Genomic DNA, 24,138 nt, shown 5'->3' on the forward strand with positions numbered 1-24,138 from the left:
AAAACCATAGTTAATATGCAATAAAATTCAAAATAATATATTTACATGAAACAAATATTATTTTTGAATTTTTTATAAAATTTTCCTTTTTTTGAGTACAAGGTTGACCTACTTTTGTAGAACTTTTTTTTCAAAAATATTAGAGACCCTGTAAATGTTCAATTGACTTGCGGCACTTCTTAAAATATTTTTTATTACAAAAATTTTTTAAATCCACTGATAATTTATTATATCGCATATAAATGAAAATATAAAAAAAAAAAAATAAAAAAAAGATGATTTTGATACTTTTGATAATGATGAGGATAAAAATTAAAAATCAGCAACATTTATAGAGCATTTATAACTGTTGTTTTTTTTACAGTTGAGATAATTAATTTTTACTTAAGTCCCTAGAAAAATAAAATTCTATTTAATTTTTTTTTTGCGACTATTTTATTGTCATTTTGAGTTTTTTTAAGTCCCATTAAAAAAGGTCATCTTTGGAAACTGGTTTCCTAAGATGGGATGATTGGGTGTGTTGAAAATAACGCAATTTTCGGTATAAAGATTTTTTTTTTAATAAACTATTTATTTATATTTTTTAAGAGACAAGATTAAATTATGACCATCTGCAAAAATAAATATAAATATTATAATATTTTGGCTGTAAAAAATGTTGCAGAGCTTCATATAGTTAGAAAAATAGTTTTAAACTTTAGTTTAGTTTGTAACTTTAAAAATCTCCTTTATAAATGGATACTTTTAAATGTCTAAAAACAAGCTAGGAGTCATTTTTAGATTTAAAAACTTGTTGTAATTCAATCCTGGCAATGATTATTAAATTTGAAAAAATAGTAAATTTTTGGAGGATTTCAGTTTAGAAAAGCTGTTACCTGATGATGAGCTGAAGTTTATGGTTAGAGAAAATGATGCTCAAGATTTTTATTTTGCAAAGGATTAACATTTCTCGAATTGAAAGATCATGTCAAAAAATTTCAAACTGTCATTAGAATCTATGATAGGAAAAGTGACTTGAAAAATAACTTTAAAGTTAATTATTAGAAAGCAGCTAGATATCTAGTTGTTTGAAGTCACAAAAGTTGACATATTTGAAGAGCAATGTCAATTCAGGATAAATTTAAATAACTTAAAATATGAATAACTTAATGTTATGTTACTTGATGTTTAATAAATATACATTATCAGAAGAACTAATTTTTAGAAAAATTGGTTTTTGTCTAAAGGTCGCATTAAAAAAATATGATAAGTATATTTTTTTTAGCACTGATATAATCAAAAATGTAATTAAAACTCAATCAGGATATTAATTTTACTTTTTCTTAAATATATTACTATAAAGTAACTAGTTTTGATTTTAAAATAAATGGGTATTGCTTTCTGTGTTGTTCAACAACCTGCAAAAAAAATTGATGTTGCTCTTCATTTTGCGCACACTCACGGAAGTTGCAAATAAGCTTGATTTGTCTTTCAGTGCAATTATTTTTTACCTTCAATTGTATAACCTTTTGTAGTTCAATAGTCTTGAAAGAATGTCCAGTATTGTGGATTTATGTTTTTAATTGTTTATTAGTCCCAGGCCTCGGAATTAGAAAAATGAGGTTGGTTATAATTTGCCGACCTTAACCTGTTAGATGTTGGCATCAGGTCAGCTAAAAAGATTTGCTACAACGGTTTTACCTTAACACGTAGAAATGAGGTCGGAAATTTTTTGCTGACCACTAACACTTCTAGGTCTACAGTTAGGTCAGCATTGCCAAATGCTAACCCTAATTTTGAAGGCTGTAGTCCTAATCAAAAAGAAGCCAAGCCCAATAAAGAAAAAAAATAAAGGTTGCTGACTCCAATGTCAGAAATGTTGGCTTTCCATTAAAGGTTTTTTTGGTTTTGGGCTAGAAAAAGTCATTTTTCTATGCCATCATTGTGTTGCATTGTCGCCTTTTGCCATCATTGTGTTGCATTATCGCCTCCATATGTTTAAAAAAACAAAATAGCTATTTTAGAGTTTCTTTTTATCATCCTCCTTTCTTACAAAAAATCTTATCTACATATGCAAAGTTAAAAAGTCCTATGTCAATATTTTTAATTACAATTGTCATTAAACAATTGTTAAACATTCATCATAAAATGATGCGTGACTTTCAACACATTTATTTATGTGTTCTCTAACAAATATAATTACAATTCAACAATTTTACAATAGAACATGCCTATATATTAGATTTAATTACAAATCTAATCTTTGTGGGGGCCCTGTTTATTCAGAGAGCCTTATAGTTCGTTATGTTCTTGAGAATTATTTGTACTTGAATGAAAATCATTGTCTATCTTTATCTTTAGCGTTATCATTTTTATCTTTTTGTCTGTAAAAAACACCATCAAATGATTCATATCAGTTCTTATGATCTGGAGTATGGTTATGCAGGTGTGAAATGTGACGTAGGTATACTGATTTGCAATTTCGACGTCAAACAACAAGGTACTTTGCTTCCATACTACACCTGGTATACATGACTGGTTACATTTTATTTTTTGAGTTGGTTTTACCCAAACATTTTTGAGTTGGTTTTACTCAAACATTATCACCCTCTTTGAATTTTTTATTTACATCTTTCTTGTCTGTGTTCCTCCGTGTATCAACAGCTGGGATAAATAAGTTGGTTTTGAATTGCTGAAATGGTCAGATTATATTGTCTCATTGTACAGTAAGGTTGCCAGAGCAATCAAACAATGAGCGGATGACTGTTCTTTTTATTGTTTTGCATATTTGTTCAACTATACCATTGAGATACTTACTATCCATTGAGAACTATACCTTGAGCTTGATAGGCTGCTTGATATTCTAAATTAACATACCATTCTTCAGCAAAACTTGTTAGCGTGTTGGACCAAAATTTGTCGGCCATTTTAAAACAAACTGGCAGTCCAAATAAAGAGAATATTTCTTCGAGTTTTCCAACAAATTTAGTAGCTGTTTTGATTACCAGTTTATGCCATATTGTATACCGTAACGGACCACAGTCACTCATTGATAAGTACAGCTCTGCACCTGTGTTACATCAATGGCAACCCGATTCCAATTCTGTTCTGTGCTTAGTTGATCATGCTTCCATTTTACAAAGTAGGGGTCTATCAGTGTTTTACAAAAAGATGTGCAATTAAATGTCATTATATAACCAGGCAAATCACATTTTGCTTTGACAAGTTGACCACGGCTGTTTCAAAAAATATTTTGTATATTTCTGTTTATAAAAATGCGCTAAATGAAAAATATTCTGAATTATACCTTTAATGAAATAAATTACATCAAAACTTCCTAACAAAAGTTTTTATATTAGCAAAACGCTTTTAAATAAAGTAGCAATTTTCTGATAATGATTTTTTTTAAAAGTATAATTGACAGTTGTATATAATTTTTTAAATTTATATTATACAAATTATTTAAGTATGCATTTTTTATAATTAACGTTATTAAAAAATGAAAAATTATTTTGTTTTTATAAATGATGACTTTCTGCAACAATGAAAGTCTCTTTAATAAGTTTTAATACAAGATTAATTAAAGTTAATACATTTAAAATGATAAAATAATTTTGTTGAAAAAAAAAAATCAAATTTTTTGAAAGCTGTTACAATTAAATAAATTTGATCTTTAATGCTTTTATCTTATCAAAACGCTTTTTAATGAAGTAACAAAACACTTCTAATGAATTTTTATAATAAGTATTAATACTGTTATATATAATGATTTAAGACCCACTTTTTAAGAAAAAAACCTGTACGGTTACAAGAAGGAGGTGGGTCTTAAATCAGTAGTTTTACTGGGTACATACTTTATGGATACCCCTAAATTTAAACAAGTAAATAATTACGCATTAAAAAACTGTTTCATTCTTTGTTATTATATTTGTATTTTTTTTTTTTTTAAATTGTTTCAAAAGATTAACATTTATCATAAAAAATATATAGTTATATAAATAAAAAAAAAACAGTTTATTATTAGTATTAATATAAAAATTCATTAGAAGTGTTTTGTTACTTCATTAAAAAGCGTTATTCTTAAAACGTGAAATTTAAAAACCATTTAAAAACCTGTACGCTTTCGAAGACTCCCCCCCTCCCTCTTCCGCGTATGTATGCATTATTTATTTTTTCAAAATTAACTCCATTAATTTTTTCTCTCCTCATTATTTATAAAAAAAAAAATTGTGACTGAATTCAGAAAAAAAAAAACACTTCTTGTTACACACGTAAAGTTCAATGTTTTATAAAAAATAAAATCAAGTTTGGGAGAGATACTCAAACCGCGTACGTACTCACTGTCTTTAACACCCCTCCCCCTTTTTGTACTCGTTTGTACGCTTTTCGGAAACCCCCCTCCCCATACCTGCGTATGTACTTTAAAAAAATACAATAATTTAAATCAAGTGTGCGTATTTTTGAAACAATCGTTTTTAGTTGGGTTATATATATATAAATATATATATATATATATATATATATATATATATATATATATATATATATATATATATATATATATATATATATATATATATATATTAAGTAAGTTTTTTAAGTAAGTTTTTTTAGTGCATTTTTAAATATTGAAAACATGTCAAAAGCTGTGGTCAAATCCGCCAAAACAAAGTAGTTTTTGGGTGGTCATATAGTTTTTGTGATTGCACATCTTTCTGTGAAACACTGTCAATGGTGTTGCTCTGGTTACAATTCACTATTGCTGCTGAGACCTCCTTTTGTGATACATTCTGAGACCTCCTTTTGTGATACATTATTTTGCAAACAAAGTTGTAATGTATGAGCGACACTGAAATAACAAATTGAATGACTTTTCCATGTCTTTCTGATCAAGTCACCCAGATGCACACACTGATTTTAGAAAGTCAATTGTCCGAATTTATTTCAGATGGAATCCATTGTACTACAATCTGAATATCTTTTGCTAATTCCGTAATTCTCTTCCTCAAAGACGAGTGAATACTATTAGGGGAATTTCATGTGAAAACATCAAATTTTTTTTGAAGATGCAACCCTAAGTCTCAGATTTTGCTGATTTTTAAACCACCTAAAGATTTTAGTAAATTATGAACATCCTAAAAATTTTATTGTCTAATTTCAATCGGTTCCTAAGATATAGCTATTTTAAGTGTGCCTTCAAATAACAAAAATCCACCATTTTTAAAAATGCTTTTGGTCCTAATTTCTGTTAGATGTGTTGGGAAGCTTTAAATTTGTACCTTAACATATTTTTGGGCAACAAATCCAATGAAACAACTTAAAATATTTTAAAAACAAACATAACACTTAAAATAGATTATTTAGAACTTGTCCTAAATAGTTAAGTTATAGTTATGCAGTTGTGGTGTAGTGGTAAGAGCGCTCGCTTTGTAAGCGAGAGGTTCGGAGTTCGACTCCCACCACGTTCCTGGGAGTACCGCGCTCAACTTAGTTTCTCCGCGCAGCGGCCTTGCTCGGCAAGGTTCGTGTTTCGGAGTTAAAGAGTTGAGAGAGGGTTGCACCACGAATAACAACTAAAAAAAAAAATTAAATAAATAAAAAACACAAAAAAAAAAAAAATGAGTAGCCTCCTTGACTGTAGTGGCCCCCCTCGGGCCTTGGGGAGGTGAATAATCTAAAGAAGAAAGAAAGAAGTTATTACAAAGAATTGAAGAGTCTTTTCTAAAAAAGAAATAAAAACATGGTCAAATCTACTTACATTTATTGCTTAAAAGATAGGTATTATAATAAATCAAAAGAAGTGGTAATTTGACTGTTTTGTTATTAAAACAGTTTTGGCGAAATGTTCTTTTAGATGTTGTTGACTTGCTGTTTCTGTTAAGAAATGTTTATAACGTTGTAAAATTAAAGTTAAAATGCTCATTAATGATGTAAAATTTTCTAATCCTAAACAACCTTGACCCCATAAACACATTGAATGAATTATACATTTTCCTTGCATCTTTTTTAGGGATAATAAATAATAGTATATTGATAAAATGGAATCTTATGGATTTGGAAAAGTTTTAAATGATGGATGTCACAAAATATGTTTTGTTCCAAAACAAAGATTAAAAGATTTTTGTAAACTAGATAATTATATTTGAAGGTCTGGCTTTCTTGAGACTACATCATACGAAGAGATAAAGACTATTTGTTATCATGATGATCAGGTTTTAGGACTGATATTTCTACTAAAGAATGATAAGTGCTGTGATTTTAAAAAGACACAAAAAGGAGATTAAAGGTAATATATATATATATATATATATATATATATATATATATATATATATATATATATATATATATATATATATATATTTATATATATATATATATATTTATATATATATATATATATATATATATATATATATATATATATATATATATATATATATATATATATATATATATATATATATATATATATATATATATATATATATATATATATATATATATATATGAAGACCTCAGTGGAAAAACCGGCGTTGTCACATTTAAAAAGTATTGAGAAAGTATTTGTTGATCATTAATAAATGTCTTTATTTAAAGCAAAGAAAAAAAATTTTTGTATAAAAAATTACAAAATGTTTTGTTTTTGAATAAATTTTAAATAAAATAATTATAATATAAATTTTTTTAAATTGCTTAGTTTCATTTGCTTTAAATAAAGACTTTTATTAATGATCAATAAATACTTTCTCAATACTTTTTAAATGTGACAACGCCGGTTTTTCCACTGAGGTCTTCATATATATATATATATATATATATATTTATATATATATATATATATATATATATATATAATATATATATATATATATATATATATATATATATATATATATATATATATATGTATATATATATATATATATTATATAAATTTATATAAATATGTATATATATATATATATAAATTTAGAAGCAGAGCATAATGTTATTAAAAATTAATGATTTTATTTTAGGTTAAGCAAAAATATCTTTTGAAATGGCTTGTAACCTTAAATTCAAAAATCTGTAAACCAAGATGGAAAAATTGTTGCTCATGTATTCAGTTTTTGTCAAATTGTGATGAAGTTTCTGATAATGAAATGGAGTGTAAAATTGATGCTGATGTATCATTTGTTAAAGGTTGTAATAAACAACAGTTAGACAACTCTTTAACATCATTTGGAATCTCGCCAATTAAAGTTCATGGTGTCGCAAAGCATCAACGAGTTGTAACAGCAAAAAGAAAATTAGTCAAAGCCTACGCGAAAATGGAAAAAAGGAGTAGCTAGTGCTTATGGAGTAAATATATATAACTTAAGTGTAGCCTCAACTTTTTCCAGTCATCCTACAGACAAAAAAAAAGCAAATGATCTTGATCATTTGACAACTTTAATTAAAATAAAACTTAAAGTTGAACCATTTAAAAAAAATTCAAATACTAACACTTACACCTGAATCTTGGTCTAGAAAATATGCTTCAGAATATTTTGAAGTTTCTGAACATCTTATACGATGTGCTTGGAAATTAAAAAGTGAAAATGGATTTCTTGCTTTATCTGATAAGAAAATAGGCAAAAAAAACAACCTGACTTTCTTACAGCTTTTGGCTCAAGATAAACAAGATGAACATTCTAGAATTATGCTTGGTAAAAAAGATTGTGTTAAGGTTAAAAGTGGTCCTCCACAACAAAAAAGATTATTGTCGTGCAACCAAACGGTATACACTGTGTATGTGTATGTATTCATCCTCAAAACTCAATATTGCTTCTAAATGCTGTCCAATGCGATGTTACATAAAAAGATCTAATATCAAAATTAGTATGTGATACAAGCAATAATGAATGCATGGTTCATAGATGTGCCAAATGTCTAGGTTATGATAACTTAAAGGCATTTTTAGATGAGGAACTAAGTGAGATTGATGAAAAAAAAGTTCAATTTAATCAATGGAAAGTACTGATAGATCACAATTAATTACTCAGACAGTTAACTTATTTGAATATAAAGAACTAGTTGTTTCTCAAATTAATCAACTAACTTCACATTTATATATTGCTAAATGCCAAACTCGCTATTTAAAAGAGCTATAAAATAATTTAGGTTACAATGAATGTATTATACAGGCAGATTTTGCAGAGAACTATTAATTTATTATACAGGATGAAATAAAAAGTTATCATTAGAATAAACAACAATATACATACACTCATACACAAATACACACTTCAGTTGTTATATATTTTAAGGACATTTCTAAAACAAATATTCAACATAAGTTGTTGCGTTTTTTAAGTGATGACAATGATCATGATACTTGCTTTGTGTATGAATTTCAAAAGATAATTGTAGAGTATATTAAAGAATATTTAGTTGGTATCAATAAAATTTATTATTTTTCTGATGGATGTTCTGCTCATTATAAAAACTTTATAAATCTAGAGATAACAGCTGAATGGGTGGTACCATGTATAGGTGGTACCATTAAAAGAATAACAGCAAGAGCAAGTTTACAAAGACTATTTGGAAACTAAATATTGACAGTTGATGATATGCTTTTAAATTTTAAGTGTTATGTTTGTTTTTAGATATTTTAAGTTGTTTCATTGGATTCATTGGCACAAGTTTTCAGCTTTCCAACACACATCTAAATGAATCTAAGACCAAATCTATAAGTGGTTTAAAAATCAGCAAAATTTGAGACTTAGGGTTGCATGCCCTGAATGTTTTCAAATGGAATCGCCCTAAAAATATTCACCTGTCTTTGTACTAACAATTGAAAAATTCCTGTCACAATATTCCGCTGGGCAGTGTCCAATGACTTTACTTAACTGGCTGAAAAGCTTCATGACAATTTACAAATTCATTAAGAGCTCAGAAGTCTCCTGCTGGTCGTACCTTTTTGCCTTTGTTTTCTTCACAAATGGTATTATTAATTGCATGCTTTTTATTGCAGTTCGTTGATGCCATCCACTTTTTCCAGTCCAGTTTTTTCACATTTTGCTGTATCACATGCTAACATTTAGGCAGTACAGTTTTTATCACCATTGAAATTTTAAGGACTTTGCAAACGTAAGTTTGCAAAGGCTGTATTTAGGTTCCAGTAGGAGCCATTTGATTGTGACACAGTTGTTAAAACCTGTGATGAACTGGTTGTGCATCTGGTCATCTCAATCCGTAAATTTGCATCTTGCAATCCATCCTCAAAATTCATCACACTTTCATTGCTTGCTTTTTTTATTGTATTGAAAATTCGAAGTTTAGTATTAACAATGACTTCGATTTAAAAAGCTTTTTAAAGTTTTCTTCTATGTCTTCATAGGTAACTGAGTCATATTCTAGATATGCAGGCAGGTATAGATCTTCCTGTGCAGAATAGATCTGTGGTAGCAAACATGTCAATGTTATTGTTTTTCTCTTAGATTCTGATATGTCTATTGCAGTTGTGTATGTTCGTAGTTGGTGGATTAAGCACTGAAGGTTGCCATGAATACAGGTGGCATAACTGCCAAAGTAGCTTGTTGCTTCCTTGCGTCCATATGCTTAAATAAACAAAACAACTATTTTAGAGTTTTTCATCTTTCTTTCATACATAAAAGCTTATCTATATATAAAAAGTTAAAAAGTCCCATGAAAATACTTTTAATTATAATCATCATTAAACAATTGTTTAATATTTATCATAAAATAATGCTTGGTTTTCAACACATTTATCTATGTATATAACTTTATCTCTAAACGTATAATTACAATTCACTAACTACACTATAGAACACATTGTTCTGGTGAAGTGTGACAAATTTTCATTAGATAAGATAAAATAACACGCTCTTCCATTAAATAACTAACTAGTTACTCCAACTATAAATCTATGCTCACCTTAATCTCTAGTACTTTGTTAGATGTAATATTAAACAGAACTTTAAAACATTATATATATATAATGTTTTGAAGTTCTGTTTGCAGGAAGTAGCTCCTTTTAATTATTCCAGATCAGGTCAGGTTTAGGATCATCATTATCAACCTGCTACTGGTATCATGTAACCCAGTACTACCTGCCCCGTGCCCTGCTGCCTTGTAGGGTGTGCTTTTTTTAGGCAAAGGCCAGGAAAAACAAACTCCGACTTAAAAATCCCCTGCCTTGGTTGAATAAAGGCTAGAGATGAGGTCTCTATAAAAATACTCATCTTGGGCAGATGTTAACTGCATCCAGCTAAAATTTAAAGGAGACCTCCTAGGCAAACACATTAGGGGTAAGCAGAAAAATTCTGCCAACAACCCTCAAACCCCTTTTTCATCTATTAGGCTGGTGTAGATGTAAACCTGTGTTAAATTGTTTCCTCTCTAAGATGATGAATGCTGGATCTTCTTGAATCTTCTCATATATTTTGCTTGTGCCATCTTGATAATGGCAATGCAACTCTTTCTGTTATCTCCTAAAGGGTATGACTCTATAATTGGTTCTGAGGCCAGCTGTTAGTATAGTTTCCCAAACTCTGTGGTAATATTAGAGTATTGTGTGTATATATATATATATATATATATATATATATATATATATATATATATATATATATATATATATATATATATATATATATATATATATATATATATATATATAGTTTGATAAGATGTCTGACACCATACTAAAATAGCCTGCTGTTACAAAGGAGTCCCGCTACATTGACTGAGGGTTTGGGCTGAGGCAGCAATTTTTCTTTCATTAATCTTCTTCTTTTTTTTTTTGCTGAACTATATACGCTATAATTAATATATATAATAAAATAAAAATAATAAAACAGATTTCATAAAACCTTAACGGAACAACAGTTCAGTAAAGGTTTAAAATTGCAACTTGACAAGCTGTAATTTTTAGAGTAATTGCAAGTGTAAACCCTAGACAGCTATAATTTTTAGAGTAATTGCAAGTGTATATATGTTTGTGTGTGTGTGTGTGTGTGTGTGTGTGTGTGTGTGTGCGAGTGTGCAAGTGTCAATAAAAAACATTTGTAGTTATTTATGTTATTTATTTGAAAACATTTCTTTATTTTAAGATTAGTTTTGAATCTTTATCATTTATCCTAAATGATGTTTTACATGTGAAGCTACTTGGAGGTATTGATGAACCGTTTGCTCTCTTCACTGCTATGAATGTGGCAATGTGGGCTTTTACTTATTTGTATGACCGGTGCTTGCATTTCAATCACAATCTGTTAAGAAGATTTGGTTATTTAAGTTTTGTTATCAAAACAAATGACTTGAGAAAAATCCCTTTGGCTATTTTTTCTTTAGGTAAAAATCATTTTGTTGAGTATAAATTTTTTTTTTTGATTATGATCTTAGATTTAAGTAATGTCAATTTTTATAAGCTCATAGTAAACTGTATAAAAAAAGTTTTTATATGAGTTTTTAAAAGAATAAAGAACAACAAAACAAGTGAACAAATCTATAAAATCATTTAATCCATAATCTTTATTTAAAAAAACTTATGGAAATCTCTTTATTCTTTGTATATGCTCCTCAAACTTTTAGAATTGCCTCTATTAGTTGCAACATTGTGGCAACAAGATACTTGCAATATTTTAGGCATTGTTTTATGGTACTACACTTTCACTATGGCTTTTCTCAGCTGGTAAGATTTGAGTTTGTTTAGAAACTGCTTCTGCTTTGAGTTTTACTCAACAGTTTTCAATAGGGAAGGGAAAAACTATGACATGGGTAGTTTCTGACAAATTAAAATTATATATTTATATAATTATTATATATACTACTTTACCATATATCAAATCAATTGCAAAATTAGCATCTGCTTAGGTTACATATCTTTATCGTTTTTTCCACTTTCTTACTCTAGATTCTATTCTTTATTTCTATAAATCTCAAATCTGTCCTTGTATGGAATACTGTTGCCATATCTGGGGCAGATTTTCCAATGATACCCTCTCTCTTTCAGACAAGGTGCAAAAATGCATTGTAAACATAGTTGAACTTGCTCTTGCAGACAACCTCTAACCATTATCACATCGTCATAATGTTACTTCTCTTTCTCTTTTCTAGAAATACTATAACGGACACTGCTTTAAAGAGCTAGTGTCCCCTGTGCCATCTACTAAAATTCATCCTCATGTTACTTTTCGCTCAATTATATCTCATCTTTTTTCTGTGACTATTCCTAAGTGCTCCAAAAACTCTTATTTTTATAGTTTTTTTCCTCAAACATCTGTTCTTTGGAATTCTCTTCCTTCATCTTGTTTTCCTGATTCATATAATTTGCAATCTTTTAAGTTGTCTGTCAATCGCTATCTTGCTCTATAATTTTGATCTTTTCTCTTTCATTAACTTCCAACTCTAATAGTGGTTGCTTGCAACCTTGTTGGAAGTGAGGATGTTGAAAAAAAAAGTGAAAAATATTTTATGGTTGTGAGCCATGACTTGTTTATGACACGCAGACATTAGACTATCATGCTGGATGTAGTTACTGGATTTATAAATCTAATGACTCCACTGTACACTTGTGCATATCTTTATTTGGATGCTCTACAATGTAAATTGGTTCATTAGTTCTGTTGTGCTCAAAAATGCAAGAAATGTTAACACCTGTAGAAATAAAAGGTATCTAGTATTATTATGCATATATATTGTGCTTTAATAAAAAAATCTGTTGAGAATCTTTAATCAACCTCAATTTTTACTATTTTTTTATGTCTTTTCTTTTGCAACATCATTTTTATTTGTGTACTGTAATTGGTTTTATTTGTGTAGTGTAATTGGTTTTATTTGTGTAGTGTAATTGGTTTTTATAATTAATTTTTTTTAACTGGCTGATTTTTAAAATTATTTCTATCGCAATTGAGTGATCTTAATATAAAGTTTTTATTGGTTGATCTTTGTAGTTATGTTTGATATTTTAGTATTTTTTTTGTAATTTTAATTCACCTCCCCAAGACCATGAAGGCCACTACAACCGAAGAGGCTGCTTTAGTTGTGGTTACAACCACTCTATAACTCCACTCTATAACTCCAAAACATTAACCTTGACAAACAAGAGCGCTGCACAGAGAAACAAAAAGTTGAGCGCAATACTACCAGGACTATGGTGGGGAAGAAACTTAGAGCTTCTTGCTTTTGAGACGAGCGCTCTGCCACTATCACATTGTTATTAGCTGATCTTAGTTTGTCATTCTATAAAACACCAATAATATCAAATGCCAATAAAAACTGTTTACATCTTCAATCTGTTAATACATTAAACCACTTGGATGTTTATTTTAAAAATAAGAAATAATTTATCTTTTGTTAACTATCACTGTGTTGTTAAGTCCAACACAGCGACAATTACATTAAATATATGCGCTAAAATAAATTCAGATAAAATTAAAATCAAAAAAAACTTAATTTTTATTAAGCTAACCTTTCTATCACAATATTTAGTAATAGAAAACAAATTTTGTTAGTTAAAAGTTGATAGTTAACAACAAACTTTTTTTTGAATACAAAATTATTAAAGGAAATGTTAAAAAAAAAAAATGACATAAAAAAAAAATATGCATGATATAAACCTTTTATTCATGATCTTGTAAGCACAAGAAAAAAATATATATAAATTTCTATTTAGTACTAAAAATAAATGAACTACAAAAAAAAAATGTTAAATTTTTTAATAAATGGTACCAGGAAGCCTAAAATATTCTTTGCCTTCACTACAAAATATGCTTAAGTAATTAACTAGAGTTTTTATTTTTGCATAAAAGTTATATTTTTTCATAATAACACTTCTAGATTGTTTTTGTTGAGTAAATTTTTTATTTGGATTTGTTTTGCATTAATTTATTATATTGTGATAGTAATGTCCTTAATAAATTAGCAATTGCTGTTTTTTTAAGGTCTAAACTCTTAGTTGATATAGCGGCACTCCTTTCCAGCAGGCTATTTCAGTATGACAATATACTGCTTATCTAAACACACACTTATAGTTTTGGGGTTTTGATTATGGGAGGTATAGAGTATAAAGTGTATATATAAAGCACGCACAATTTATAGCTTTATCACTTTAGGGGTTGAAATTTTATTGAACTAGTTGAAATAGCCTCGCTGCATATTAAATTAAAGTTTAGTTTGTTAAGAAAAATCAGGTAAGAAAAAGTTTAAACTATTCAGAAAGGTCTTTATGTTTTTTTGATGGAGCAGATGAGGTTCTGCACAGCACTTGATTAGAAATTTTCAGGCCACATGTTCCATTATCACTCCATACGCTTAATGTTCTTGGTAAATCAACCTGTTTTCTACAGTTTAAATTTTATTATGGGCCAATATTTTCTTGATTGGCCAAATTTCGAGACAATTAGGCAAGTTTTCAATTTTTGGCACCACTTCAACTTTGCGAGCATTATACAATTTAAACGTTTGAGCTTCATGAAAACTGACTAAACCTGACCAAAATGTAATGCAACTGTAAATGAGTCAGAGAAACAAGACATTTTTGGAAGCTGTGATATAACATTTAACAAAGTTTATCACTTTACAAATAATGAATGTTACATCTGTGATGTAACAACATTCATTATTTGTAAAGTGATAAACAGAAATCTCTTCTTACCGCAATTGTTTAAAGCCAATTGAGCAAATTTAAAGTTTATAATTTAGTATAATTCCTAGCAAATTAAGCTTGCATCATATATTTAAACTTCTGTAGAAGATTTCCTCACATAGGAGGGACAAACTTTTTTCTGCTATTTGTTTGAAGTAACATTTTATATACATCATTAAATAATAAACAGCAGCCATGTTAGATTAGGATTTTTTTTATTCAACAAATAAGCTCATTTAATTGCCATTGATTTATTCTTGTCATCTAGGTTTGATTATTTTGTGTTATAAGATACAGTTTACACTGCTTCAGGGCTGTGAATGCTTAACGCTTCCTAAATACACATACTCAATTTTATCAAAGGATATTGTAATGTTCCACTTTTTTTTCTAGAATACTTTTACCATAAATTTTTAAATATTTATAGTCCAACATATTGAAGTTTTTAATGGGCTAAAAACTTTTTTTTAGTTGCAAAACAAAAGGTGTATATATTTATGTTATTGTGTTTGTAATAATAAATCCCTGGTTTTAATTAGTAATTGTAGATTTATATTTAGACAGCAGCTTCATTATTTTTAAATTTGTTCATTTAAAAATCAAATAATTTTTGAAAATGATTATTTTATTTATTATATTTTTATTATTTAACTAGCATTTTTTAATTTTTTTTTTCTATATTACCTATATGAAGTATTTATTTTTCAATTTATTTGGCATCATAAATATGTTTTTAATATATTGTTGCATATGAACCAATATAATAAAAACAATATATTATATACGCTCCATACCAAATTTAATCTTGTAGAAGTACATGCAAGTATGATTGCGCATCATTCCTGACCAAATCTGGTTATATGTAAATTAAAAAGCTCTCATGATTTTTGTTTCACATTGAAAATAAGATAATTAGTCAAGTAAAAATTATATAAACATTTTTAATAGGAAATAGGTGGAAAGTAGATGACATTTGTTTCTTTTTTTGTTTTTTTAATTTATAGTTTGTTTCAGGTAATGCAACTCTTCTGCTTGTAGTAGCTTTCACACGTAGTAGTACAAAGACAGGGTTATCTTTGGTCAGACAATATCAAATTGTTGCTTCTATTGAAGTATTTGTCTCATTTATTTCTTGCATAATTTATTTAGGTAATTTTTTTTTAAGTGTTTTTTATTTTTGAATCTTACATAGCTTATTTTGAATTTTTTTTGCTAACCTTTAATGAAATTTTTTTTTATATGTACCCTACCAAAGGGTTATATTTCTATACATATATGTACCCTACAAAAGGGGTATATTTCTACCCCATTTGTCTAAATAGATCAGAAGGTTTCAACAAAAATGCTTCTTGCGCCCTAATTTGTTTATTGTCCCAAATGTTTATTGTCCCAGATTTTTTTTCAGATTTTTTTCTATGTACTGCCATTTATGACCATTAAACAATCAAATTACGAGTTCTTGCATACTACTCTTAACTTTGCTATATTTTTGCAGAAAAAGAACAAAAAAATTTTTATTCAGTTACAAAAGTTAAAAACTAAAAATAAAGTTCAGTTGTGTTTTGCTCTGTGTCAAATAAATTGACACCTCACTTTGTTGAATTATATGACAAGGCAATCTCAGATTTTTTTTTTGGAATTCAGATGATGTAGTTCTTAAGTTCTCATTTTTCCAATAAATGTTAGTTTTTTCTCCCAAAATTCATCTGTTTAAGAAGGTGAAAAAATTATTCATAATAGCATTTAAGTTTTTAATACTTTTCATTAAGTCCAGTACAATATTTATGTTTTTATTTTGTTCAAGTGTTTAAATTCTTATTTGAGTTATTGAATGAAAATTACTGAGAATGTGTTCATAACATAAGATAAATATAACAGTAAAAAAAATAAAAAAAAATAAAAATAAAAAAAACTTGTTTTCTAATAGAAATTAAAGTTTTATAATCACAGCCATAAATCTGAGATAAGACATTTTCCAGAATTCATTTTTAATAATTTGTTTAAGTTTAAAAATCTTAAAGTTTTTAAAGTTTGCTGCAGCTTAATGCATAAGTGTACGTCAGGTTTTTTTAAGACCAAATTCAAATCATTGGTAAGCAAAATTACAAACTCGAAGATTAAGTCATTTCTTTCTTGCTACTTTGTTATTTTGGAAATTTTTTCCTAAGTGGCTTGTGTTGCTTGTTTTTTCCATAGTTTATTTTGCAAGTTTGTTGGTTTTTATTTTTCAGCATATGTTATTTCATTTAACAAAGCTGGTGCGTTACCTGATGCTTATCAGCAAGATTGCACGAAGGATAACTCTACTAACTATGTCGGTTATAAGTATGTGTTTATTTTAAAAATTGATTAATAATACTGCATTACTTTGTGATGTACTGTCAAAAAATAAAAAAAAATTAGAAAATTAAAAATCTTTAGTTTGATAATGATTTAAAAAAAAAAAAAAAAATTTTTAGTTTAAATAATTTGAACTATTTAAATAACATTTTATAATATATTTAATTATTTATAATTTATTCTGAAAAAGTTTATCTGTTGAGTTATTTTAAAATAATTTAAAAGGAAAAAATAAAATATAAGAAACATAATTATTAAAAAGTAAAAAAATCTAATGTATTAAATCTATATTTAAATGTTATAAGTCTGTTTTGAATTGGTTTTTTGAATTTTTTTATTGTCAACAAAAATATTTTCTGCAGACAGCTGATTTGTCAAAACCTAAAATTTGAGACTTCAAAACCTAAGAACAATAAATTGTATGATTTAAAGGGAAAAAATTAAATGTGTTTATATTGAAAGTTCTTGAAATTGCTTCTCCAATTAGTGGCTTAAAAAAAAAGAGTCTAAAATCTTTTTTTTGATTCTGTTTTAAGCCAATGTTTGACATTTTGCTTGAAGGCAAATCATATTGATTGGTAAATGCCACAGCAAATATATCACAAGAAAGATATATTTTTAAATTTATTTAAAATTAGAACAAACACTTTATATATGTACATGGAAATTTCATGTGGGCCTCATGTGAAAAACATATTTAAGCCATATGCTGTAACCACTCTATTTTATGGGATGACATTGATGCAATTTATGTGTGGCTATAATGATTATCTCACTGAAAACCACACTAAATAACACTAAAGAAGGAAAAATGTCACAATATGTTTGTGTGTGAAAGTTTAAATATGTTAATATTTATTCTTATACAAATACAGTTGCATAAACACGTATCAGTTAAAAACTAAAAGAGCAAAGTATTTTTTGCATTTCTTTATAGTTTTTTATTCATTCTGTTATTTGTTCAAAATTTGATAAATTATGTAATAAAACAGTGATAGCCTTTTTAACCTCTTTATCTAGTATTTTTACAATGCCTTCAGTAGCAAAAATAAGTCTCATAGGAAATCCAAGTTTATAGAAATAGAAAAAAAAAATTGATAAAAATAAAAGTTTGCTTTTATTGTCGACCATCTTAGAATCTTTTTCTCTTTATTTTTATTGTCGACCATCTTAGAATCTTTTTCTCTTTATTTTTATTGTCGACCATCTTAGAATCTTTTTCTCTTTATTTTTATTGTCCATCTTAGAATCTTTTTCTCTTTATTTTTATTGTCCATCTTAGAATCTTTTTCTCTTTATTTTTATTGTCCATCTTAGAATCTTTTTCTCTTTATTTTTATTGTCCATCTTAGAATCTTTTACTCTTTATTTTTATTGTCGACCATCTTAGAATCTTTTTCTCTTTATTTTTATTGCCGACCATCTTAGAATCTTTTTCTCTTTATTTTTATTGTCCATCTTAGAATCTTTTTCTCTTTATTTTTATTGTCCATCTTAGAATCTTTTTCTCTTTATTTTTATTGTCGACCATCCTAGAATCTTTTTCTCTTTATTTTTATTGTCACCATCTTAGAATCTTTTTCTCTTTATTTTTATTGTCCATCTTAGAATCTTTTTCTCTTTATTTTTATTGTCGACCATCCTAGAATCTTTTTCTCTTTATTTTTATTGTCCATCTTAGAATCTTTTTCTCTTTATTTTTATTGTCGACCATCTTAGAATCTTTTTCTCTTTATTTTTATTGTCGACCATCTTAGAATCTTTTTCTCTTTATTTTTATTGTCGACCATCTTAGAATCTTTTTCTCTTTATTTTTATTGTCCATCTTAGAATCTTTTTCTCTTTATTTTTATTGTCGACCATCCTAGAATCTTTTTCTCTTTATTTTTATTGTCACCATCTTAGAATCTTTTTCTCTTTATTTTTATTGTCCATCTTAGAATCTTTTTCTCTTTATTTTTATTGTCGACCATCCTAGAATCTTTTTCTCTTTATTTTTATTGTCACCATCTTAGAATCTTTTTCTCTTTATTTTTATTGTCCATCTTAGAATCTTTTTCTCTTTATTTTTATTGTCGACCATCCTAGAATCTTTTTCTCTTTATTTTTTTATATACAATCTATGTTTTTTATGCAGCATGGAAAGTAACAGCCGGTCAATGGTCAACGGCCGCCAAAATGACTAAAATTGCTATATCAACCTTTCAAAATAAGTTCTTGCCTGTTATGGTTAAAAAAAATCAGTTTAAAAAAAAAAAGTTTGACAAATAATCAGGACGTAATTTAGAAAATGCACTTACTAAGACTTCATAAAATTATTTAAATTTTGAAATCAGTTTAAAATAATTTTTATTGTTTACAATATGCTACTTTAATTCGCCTTGTCAATAAATGTTAAATATAAGGTAAACTCTATTAATTTTTTTGCTTCACTTAGTTTAATTTTATTTTAATGGTGGTAAAAATCTTTTTTACATAAATGATTGAAGTTCTTCTTTTTTTTTGTTATTTTAATAAAAATATTTAATAAATTATTTTAATAATATTATAATAATATATAATAATAATTGTATTTAACTAAGAATATTTTTCTTTCAACTGTACTTAGTCACTTTGTTTTTCTTTTTTTTTAATGTTATATATTTTCTTGTAAGTTTTTGCAGCAAATTGCAATAAATGAATGAATGATTCACAGATAAATTTAAAATTACTAATTGGATATTTGTGCTTTTTTTTTTCTAAAATAGGATTCTTAAAAAGTATATTGATATTTAGTAAAAATCTGGTTTAATGTTAGTAATTTTTATAGTTGTGTTTTATAAAACAATTATCTTCTTAGTATTGAGTATTTAGTTCAAATTATTTGTACACTAGAGTTAATAAAATATGTATTAACTTATTAACATTAGCCAGTTTTTAAAATGATTTTAATGAGCAGAGATTTACAAATTATTTTTCTTTAACGTCCTTATGCTCAAAGATTGAAGTTCTTTTTTTATTATTAATTGAAATTGTTGTACGTAACTTAAAATATTTTCTCTTTCAGCTGTACTTTATTTTTTTTTGTTTTTTTCATTCAATCTTTATTTATTTTTCTCTTAGCTTTTCCCTCCATTTGTGAAATCATTGCAATGAATAAATTAATTTTAAATAAGTTTAAAATTATCAATTGCGGGCTTGCACTTTTTTTTTAATCAAGAAATCAGACAAAACATATTTGAAAATATATTTTTAGTAAAAGCTTTGTTTTATGTAATGTAAGTAATTGTTATAGTAGCATTTTTACAAAATTTTTAGTATTAAGTATTAAGTTTAAATTTTTTTAATATTTTATAAAAATTGTTTTGATACTTCAAAAAAAAATTTTAAATTAATTTACTTGAATGCTATTAAACTTTTTTAATCTAATAAAAATCTGTAACATAACGTAAGAGTTTTAAAACTATTAACATCAGCTGGTTATTTGAATGTTACTTTTCCATTTTAAAAATGCATTGATTTTATTTCAAATTATTGTTTTTTAAAAATATAAATTTGTTAATTTTCAAGCATTCAGTTATTATGAAATTGAGCGTCAATTCCATGTGCTAGCTGGTTGAAGTGACGACTCACCTTTGATTTCTTTTTCTCCATGCAGATTTATATGCATGGTCCATATGATAGCCACATCTATTTTTTATATTATATTATTTATATTATAGTAAGTATATTATAATTATATTATATAATTAAATATTTTAGCACATTAATTGACATAGTCACGTGTTCCACATGTGTGCCACACTGATTATCAGATTATTATATTGACCATAAACGTATATTATATTGACCATAAACTAGATCAGAGTTTCCTACTTTTATTCCATATATTTTATTCAATTTATATTATGTAGTCAAAAGCTTCCATGGCTCTAGTACAACAACGGTACTCTCAAATGAAACAGAAAGATTGATAATGCATGCGTTCCAATTACTTGGTGACTGGGGTTATGGTTTAACCCGAAATGAAATCCTAGAATTTTTATGCTACCTTAAACGTGAAGATCAATTGCACTTATTCAAAAATGGCAAGCCTGATAAAGACTGGTTTTATGCCTTTATAAATAGATGGTCAAAAAAAATTTCAGCAAGAAAAATGGATAACTTAGCATCTAAAAGAGCCGCTTCTTGTACACCGGAAATAATTGATAATTATTTTGAATGCGTTGCCAAGCAATATCAACAAACTGATATAATAGTGTGTCGAAAAGGGACAAGATGTGCATTTATACTTACTGGCAATAATGAAAAAATTCATTATACTGTAAACAATCGCTACAACGCTGATGGGCATTTTGCACCACCATTTGTGATATATAAAGCGAAAAGAAACTTTCGTCCTAACTGGACAAGAGGTGGTCAAGTTGGCACCAAATATTCAATTTCAAAATCAGGTTGGATGGAGCACGATACATTTGTTGAATGGCTGAAAGAAGTATTTATACCTGAAACTGAGCAAATTGGTGGTATTCATATTTAGCATTAGATGGGCATACAACTATAACATGACAATATAATCTACCAGAGCATTCTTCACATATTCTACAACCATTAGATAAAGGTGTCTATTGTTATGTCAAACAAGCATGGAAAGAAATTCTTAGAAAGTATTACAAAGACTCAAAATGTAAAAATTTAGATAAACAAAATTTTCCACCGTTGCTCACACTGTTGAACAAGAGTGGTAAATGTTTTACACGTCTGCATGCAATTGCTGGTTTCTGGCTTATTTCCACTTAATAAAAACAACATAAATCATAAGGCATTAGCAATCACACAAACGTTTAATCCACCTTCATCAACTTTAGCAGCCTCCGCAGCACCTACACCATCTTGCTCAGACACATCTTCATCATTTTCAACAGCCGCCGCAGCACCTACTCCAACTACACACCAATTACCATCTTTCTCAACTACACCAGCTTCAAGTTTTGATAGGTATCAAGCATGTGTTGAGCATTGCAAAAACAGTATCTAGATAGAGTTAAAGCAGTTTTTTCAAGCCAGTTATTTGCCGACCTCATTCTTTTAGAGGTCGGCATCAGGTCGTCAAATAAAATTTAATACAAAGGTCTTACTATAAAACATAAAAACGAGGCAAAAAATTGCCGACCTCATTTTTCCTAATTCCGAGGGTTGTATATATATATATATATTTTTATATATATATTTATATATATATATATATATATATATATATATATATATATATATATATATATATATATATATATGTATACACACACACACTACCGTCCGTAAGTTTTCTTGGATCTTAAATTTAAAGCATTTTATTAATAAAAAATAGCTGAGACAGACAAATTAACCCCAAGAAAAGTTTAATTATATTATGACGTAGGATATTTTAATAAATACACCAAGGCTATTTTAGAAGTACAATGAAAATGTATATCCTACTTTTTTAAGAAGTATTATATATTATATTTTGTTTCTGAAATATGTTTTAAATTATAAACAAGTATACAGTAAAAAATGAATGATAATATAATAATGTAATAATAAAATAAATATAAATTTTTTAGATATGTTAATAATGTGTTGGTTCTTTTGAAGATGTAAATAATGTGATTATCATTTTAAATATGTAAATAACGGTGAAAGATTTTTGAAACATGTGAAATAAAGGATTTACCATTTTCTTTTTCTTTTTCATCTTTATAACATATAAACTTGCTTTTTCTTCTGATAATGAATCCCTCAATCCTGACGATATTTCTTTTAAGTGAAAATAGCCTTTCATAATATTAACATTAAATAGTATAAATAAAAAAATTTGTTTATTGTAGAAGATAGTAATGCATCATTCAATACCACCCTAGTTTTTATAAGTATTTATGACTGGTATATGAAAAATAATAAACATTTTCACACAAAAAATTTTTTCATTATTAGGTTTTTTTTTTGTTTTTTTTTTAATTTTTTTCATCAAATGACAAAAAAGAAGTAAATTGTAGGAAAAAGAGCAGTTGTTTATACTTTACATGGTTTGGGCTTTTTAAATTGGAATATTGCACGAACTGTTGGCATATTAGAGTAATTTGTGCAACAAACAATGAAACGAAAAGAAGAAACTGGATCGTTTCATGACCGCTAGCAATCTGGCAAACCTCATTCAACCACAAAAAATAAAGATCAATACATAGTTATGAGTTCTATGCAAATTTGTCAATGGGCAGCAATAGAAATTGCCACTGATTTCAATTAACATCATGTAACAAAAAATTAGGGCTATAACAGTTAAACAACCTTTACTAGGTGTCAATCTCAAAGGTTGTGTAGCAATATCTGACTAAAGTTCATAAACAGAAACAATTGAATTGGGCCGAAGAACACAAAAGTAGGATCCCAGATGACTGGAATTATGTTCTTTGTTCAGATGAAATAAATGTTGAAATTTTTGGCAATAAATGTTAGTCCTTTGTTCATTGTTGATTTGGAGAAAGGATGCTAATTGTTTGAATACTGCAAATGGTTAAACACAGGGGTTGCAACATTATGGTTTTGGGTTGTTTTGGAGGTGGCCAAGTCAGAAAACTTGTAAAGATTAATGAAAAAATGACAAAAAAGTTCTATTTGCATATTTTAAAAGAACATGTTTTGGAATGTGTAACAAAGCTTATTGGTAAAGGATTTGTTTTTACAGCAAGACAAAGATCCGAAACGCACTGCCAAAGTTGTGAAAGAATATTTAGAGAAAATTTCTGAAAACAAAGTAATGACTTGGCCACCTCAAATTTCTGATTGTAATCCAATTGAACTACTTTGGAATCTCCTTGACAGAGAGATGCAAAAAAAACCTCCAAAATGGAAAAAAGGTCTATGGATATCACTTCAAAATATTTGGAATGCTGTTGGTGGCCAATATTTACAACTGCTGTGTTGCCTCGTATTTGCCAGGCTATCATCAAATCATTTCATTATCATTTTCATCAATACAAGGCAGTCATATTGATAAAAATGCAATTTAATTTAAAGAACTTAATTGTGAGTATTAATAGTTTTTCATAAATTAGTAATGTATAAAGGAAATAACTAAAATTATTTATTTTTGTAATTGTTGCCTTTATAATAAATATTCCCAGAAAAGTCCAAGTTCGTTGTAAAATCTAACTTTTTGCTAAATGCAG

General features: G+C 27.3%; 1 protein-coding gene across 2 annotated transcripts in view; it reads left to right on the forward strand.

The window, feature by feature from the left end:
- LOC100207085 (transmembrane protein 192) overlaps window positions 1-24,138 on the forward strand; it is a 51,948-nt gene that overhangs the window by 22,483 nt on the left and 5,327 nt on the right. For both annotated transcript variants that reach the window (XM_065788123.1, XM_065788124.1), the window contains 3 exons: window positions 11,079-11,316; window positions 15,626-15,760; window positions 16,843-16,936. In XM_065788123.1, coding sequence (XP_065644195.1) covers window positions 11,079-11,316; window positions 15,626-15,760; window positions 16,843-16,936 — 467 coding nt within the window. The remainder of the gene's footprint in view (window positions 1-11,078; window positions 11,317-15,625; window positions 15,761-16,842; window positions 16,937-24,138) is intronic.

Source organism: Hydra vulgaris, chromosome 01 (genome assembly GCF_038396675.1).
Source record: "Hydra vulgaris chromosome 01, alternate assembly HydraT2T_AEP".
Taxonomy (NCBI): Eukaryota; Metazoa; Cnidaria; class Hydrozoa; order Anthoathecata; family Hydridae; genus Hydra; species Hydra vulgaris.